This window comes from Scomber scombrus, chromosome 5 (assembly GCF_963691925.1).
Source record: "Scomber scombrus chromosome 5, fScoSco1.1, whole genome shotgun sequence".
Classification (NCBI taxonomy): Eukaryota; Metazoa; Chordata; class Actinopteri; order Scombriformes; family Scombridae; genus Scomber; species Scomber scombrus.
This window is the reverse complement of record NC_084974.1, coordinates 31,825,780-31,831,793: the sequence shown is the minus strand read 5'-3', so window position 1 is coordinate 31,831,793 and position 6,014 is coordinate 31,825,780. Positions and strand designations below refer to the sequence as shown.

Genomic DNA, 6,014 nt, shown 5'->3' with positions numbered 1-6,014 from the left:
GCTGAAGAGCTGGAAGAGCTTCACATTTACTATAAAATATTAAAGGTCTTATTTTGTTATTATGACCCTTTATCACATAATTTATATACACATTTTTACATCATAATTGTAATAGTAAAATTTGGTGTATTATTGTTGCGCAATAACCCTAACCCTAACCCTAGCCCAAACATTCAGACGTTAGATGCAAAATTACTGCTGTAATATCATAAACTTTGTACAGCTCATGTGGTCGACAACAGTGTTTCTGAATCCGACGGATCACAAATTTTGGTACGACAACCCAACACAGCGATCAAAGCAGCAAATAAAAGTCCGATAAATGTGCTTGCAGATGAAAAGTAGCTGAAATTCTTAATAAGGTCACAGAATCTAAAGAGTCACTGAATATTCTGTAACACCTGATCCCATAATTGTGAGTTAAGGAAGTGATAATCAGACCAGTTTATTTTTTCTTTGATGAATGCAAATCGCCCTTGGCTCTTCCTAAATGGTGCTGGCACTCTGAGCGGTGGTCAGGGATCTCCTCCTCCTCCTTCTTCCGGACATTTTCCTCAGCAGTGACTCTCTGAACGTTTGGCACATCAGGAAGTAGATGATGGGGTCGAGGCAGACGTTGAGCGCTGACAGGAAGAGCGTCCCCTCCTTCAGTTGGAACAACAGGAAGCGACTGGATGGGCTGAAACCCGACGCCGGCATCTGGCTGATGGTGTACGGCATGCGGCAGACGTGGTACGGCACAAAGCAGACAAAGAACACCGCCAGGATGCTGAAGATGCTGCGGTTGGACTTGCGGCAGATTTCGCTGCTGTCTTGGCGCACGCGGCGGTATGACCGGTAGATCTGGTTGGCGATGGAGGCGTAGCAGAAGATAAGAACCAGCAGCGTCACCCAGAACAGGCCCACACTGAAGAAGGTGGACACCCTGTGCCACTGCATGCCCAGGGGAGTCTTCAGCTGCATGCAATGACGAGAGTTTGACTCATTGGCTGGCTGGCTGGTCAACACGGCATTGGGCAGGACGCAGAGGAGGAGGAGGCTCCAGTTGAAGAGCGCCAGCCCCCGGGCAAAGCCGACGCTCTGCAGGAAGTGCAGTGAGGACACGCCCAGCCTGGTCTTGCAGGGGGGCGACGTGTGTCCGACGATCTTCACGTAGCGCTCCAGGCTGATGAGCCCCATGAAGAGGATCCCAACATACATGGAGGAGTAGAAGAGCACGGCGGTGTAGCGACAGATGATCACATGCAGGAACCAGCCGCCCAAATTTAGCTCAGCCGCCACCCTGAAGGGGAAGGAGGTCAGCATGAGGAGGTCAGCCACCACCATGTTCTTCAGGTAGACCACCAGCCCCGAGTCGCTGGGCACTCTGAAGAAGATCCATGCAGCCACACCGTTGAGGGACAGGCCTACGATGCAGATCACAAAGTAGAGCGACGGGAGGACCTGGTGGGTGAAGAGGCTGCCGAAGTCCGATTGGTTGGTGGATGGGAGGGTGGAGTTGAGGTGATCCATCCCTGAAAACACACACAGATTGTATATAAACATGAGGTAAAGTAACGTCAACATCACACATGATTTTAGATGGAAAAGCTACAAATATGTTCATCATCGTGCAGATTCTCCACCAGGGGGAGCTCTTTTTGTTCTGTATTCCCGTTTTGAATTTTTTTCCTTAAACGATATCCTCAATATCTGAACATGAAAATAACGTTTGATGATGTTTTATCAAACGATGATGTGCAGCAAACCTGAGGATTTTGTATATGGAGGGTTTTCTAGTGACAGTGTCATGTGACCTCAGAGCTACAAAAACCAAATCGCAGCAGATTCTCGTCTCGTAGCTTTGATGCCTTGTCATGAACGTCCACTTTCACCTAGACAACAGCTCAGAGAGAGAGAACGTGAGCTCCTCTTTTCCTTCCTTTTTATTTTTCCCTTTCCTTCCCCTGTTTCCCATTTTGACGTTTTACTTTGCTTTTTTCTCCTTTTCTGTTCCCATCCCTTTCTTTTTGTTTATTTCCTGTCTGTTGGATTTTCAACAACATAACTGAAAACTGTTACTTTACTATTTACTCTTTACTTACTAGTATACAAACATATTTCTGCAATTATATACATTTATTTCAGTCTAGAAAAAAACACATTATTAAAAAAAAAGTTAACTTTTACCTCTGAAGAGCTGGAAGAGCTTCACATTCACTATAAAATATTAAAGGTCTTATTTTGTTATTATGACCCTTTATCACATAATTTATATACACATTTTTACATCATAATTTTAATAGTAAAATTTGGTGTATTATTGTTGCGCAATAACCCTAACCCTAACCCAAACATTCAGACGTTAGATGAAAAAATATTGCTGTAATATCATAAACTTTGTACAGCTCATGTGGTCGACAACAGCGTTTCTGAACCTGACGGATCACAAATGTTGGTACGACAAACCAACACAGCGATCAAAGCAGCAAATAAAAGTCAGATAAATGTGCTTGCATCACGTGCTATATCAAACGATGATGTTTTAGGTCAATTTATCAATTTGTTTTATCCATCAACAGTTTGGTTTTCTTGGCTGCCGACTCTTCTTCTCACAATAACCTCCTTTACATTTACAAAAGCAGTATCCGTTCGTGCTTCTCTGCTTAAAAAAAAAAATCCCTGTTTACTCCCCGCAGCAGCCTTTTATGTTCATGAAGTGAAGACACAGCAGACTGTTTACACTGGGGCTCATTCCCAAATAGAAAAGCGTCTTGATCTCTTGTTTGTCCTGCTGTTCACACACACTTCCCTCCTACCGCTGATTCATCCCCGTCCAACATTCCTCCTTCGTCCACTGTTATAAAAACAGGACATTTACAGTCAGCGGTGACAGAGGACGACACCAGGCTACCGTTTTTTTTCCTGTCCTCAAGCATTTATTTTTAGTCCTCGGACAGACACAACAAAATTAAAATTTACTCTTCCCATTGTTCAATACAAAAGACCTGGTGATCCTATCTCTACATTTGACCTCACTCACCTGTGCTGATCTGGCCTTGAAAAGTACAGATCACCACAAAATGTTAATAAGTTAAACTCTGCAGAAGATTTTTAAACATCTTTTGACTCTCTGTTATTATGTCAAACACATTTTTATTTTTTCCAGGTGTAAATCTGGAAGGGTTCATGTGTTTGGTTGTATCTGCACATGTTTAACTGTCCACAGCTAATCTCACATACTACTAGAGCCTGATATTTTCTGTGTACTTTTATGACTGTATTCACAATTTTTGTAAAAACGAAACTTTTTGGTAGCTTGAAAGCAGGTTCTGTTTATTCCTTTTCAGCCAATTATATTGTATATATTGTAAAGTTTAGACCTTTGTCTTTGCAGCAGTCCTCGCAGTTTTACGATGTGCGTTACGACAAAGCAAAAGGCCTTCACGGCAATCGTATAGACTAAAAACAAGTCATATCGGTTCTGTTGCACACAGGTAGCTTCAGTTCTAAAAAGTGAAAAGCGAATGTGGAACTGCCTGCATTCTCTTTAATGGCCAGCAGGGGGCAATGTCATGTGAACTCAAATGGCACCGAATGCCAGTAATGCCAGTAATGACTCATTCTACAAACCAATGGGGGAACATCACAGTGTCTATGCCCATATTTTTTCTTACAGCTTATAGTTTCCGGCCACATTTTGACCTTTGTCACTAAAAACTGCCATGCATAGAAGAGTTTGATCTTATCTTAAACCGCAGCATCTGCAGAGTAATTCAATACCAGATATGCTATGATATACTAAAGTTAGACACAATACGTTACCATAAATCCATGGTTTTTTTTTCCGGAGATCTGCTGAGTGCACCCTTCTAGTTTTTACATGAACCAGCTGTGACATGTCCAGTAAAAGTGCAAAATCTAGCTCTATTCCTCTCCAGCAGCTCAGTGTTTCTGGACATTGTGACTCTGTAATGATGCAGCTGCACCATCAGATTACAATCTGTTTCCACCAAGCACACAGTCATGCAATGAAACAACAACCAGCTTTAAACTGCACCGTGTACTGTGGCTTTTTAATAACACTCAAAACAACACAAAAAAAGACTGATTATAAAGCCTAAAAAAGCTGTGAGAAATGTGAACTTAAGTATTATTTGGTTTACATGTACTTTGACTTGTACTTTATTTACACTTTATGCCTCCACTCCACTACTTTTACTGTAATACTGCATACTACATCAGTCATAATACTGCAGTACTTTTACTGTAATACTGCATACTACATCACTCATAATACTGCAGTACTTTTACTGTAATACTGCATACTACATCACTATAATACTGCAGTACTTTTACTGTAATACTGCATACTACATCACTATAATACTGCAGTACTTTTACTGTAATACTGCATACTACATCACTCATAATACTGCAGTACTTTTACTGTAATACTGCATACTACATCACTATAATACTGCAGTACTTTTACTGTAATACTGCATACTACATCACTCATAATACTGCAGTACTTTTACTGTAATACTGCATACTACATCAGTCATAATACTGCAGTACTTTTACTGTAATACTGCATACTACATCACTCATAATATTGCAGTACTTTAACTGTAATACTGCATACTACATCGCCCATAATACTGCAGTACTTTTACTGTAATACTGCATACTACATCACTATAATACTGCAGTACTTTTACTGTAATACTGCATACTACATCGCTCATAATACTGCAGTACTTTTACTGTAATACTGCATACTACATCGCTCATAATACTGCAGTACTTTTACTGTAATACTGCATACTACATCACTCATAATACTGCAGTACTTTTACTGTAATACTGCATACTACATCACTCATAATACTGCAGTACTTTTACTGTAATACTGCAGTACTTTTACTGTAATACTGCATACTACATCGCTCATAATACTGCAGTACTTTTACTGTAATACTGCATACTACATCGCTCATAATACTGCAGTACTTTTACTGTAATGCTGCATACTACATCACTCATAATACTGCAGTACTTATATACTATATAATATATATATATATATATATATACTCTTGACAGACACTCATACATCTGACAGCTCAAATCTAAATGAGTACTTTCTCAAGTTTTGTCACGAATCAGGATTTTTGGCTATGTAGATGTAGATGGAGGAGATGCTGATCAACAGCAGAAAAATAACAACAACTTCTTCTTTCAGCCTCTGCACGGGACCTGGCACGGGAAGTGATGCAATTATCCTCTGTGGACAACGCACTCTTGCAAATACGAACATCTGAACATCAATGGCAGCCTGCTCTGAAATAGCAGAGTCACATTTGTTAATCAAAACCGAGGATTATCTCCGTCCATCTTAACGTGTCACAGCTTAATCGTCACATCTGGTGACATGAAATTCATCGGAAGACAGAAACATATTCAGTATGACTTTATCTTAGTGAGCTCAGTGAGTTTCCTGTTTACTGCACAAGTTCTGCTATTTCACAGTAGATTTAATCAGGGCTTCACAAGGGCTATTTATTCATGCCCCTACTCTGCAAACTCATTAATATGCAGATGACACATATATGTACGTTTCTCTTAAACCACAATGACGGTGACAAACACACCCTGATTGCACCATTACTAATTGTTTGATACATTTCTGAATCCTGCAGTCCTCTCATGTCTTTGTGCACAGGCAGCATGAGTTAAACTCTGAAACCTATATGACAAGATCTTATCTCTTAAGTGACATCCTGTATGTTGCTCTGCTGGTGAAACAGGCCCCTAAACCATATTCAATACTATTGATCACTTTAAGATCAATGCCAGTAATTTGCAAGTTGCTAAAATTGTTTTCCACAGCATCTGAATGTGGTAACTAATACAATAAGTAAATAAGGTATACTGTATGATATGGATACAAAAACACTTGGTTTTGCAATAAAGGGATTCCTCCTGTTCATACTGACCATTAGATCCCTTCATCATGTTTACAATGGAAG

At 40.3% G+C, this 6,014-nt stretch overlaps 1 protein-coding gene across 1 annotated transcript; it reads right to left on the bottom strand.

Moving 5' to 3' along the window:
• Nucleotides 1–383: 383 nt before the first annotated feature.
• LOC133980865 (P2Y purinoceptor 14) lies at nt 384–1,512 on the bottom strand. Its single transcript, XM_062419690.1, has one exon. It carries the CDS (start codon nt 1,510–1,512, stop codon nt 487–489), a length of 1,026 nt encoding a protein of 341 aa, XP_062275674.1. The 3' UTR covers nt 384–486.
• Between the last annotated feature and the right edge of the window lie 4,502 nt (nt 1,513–6,014).

Coding starts and splice junctions, on each gene's coding strand:
- LOC133980865 (XM_062419690.1), bottom strand. CDS start 1,512: ATGGATCACCTCAACTCCACCCTCCCATCCACCAACCAATCGGACTTC.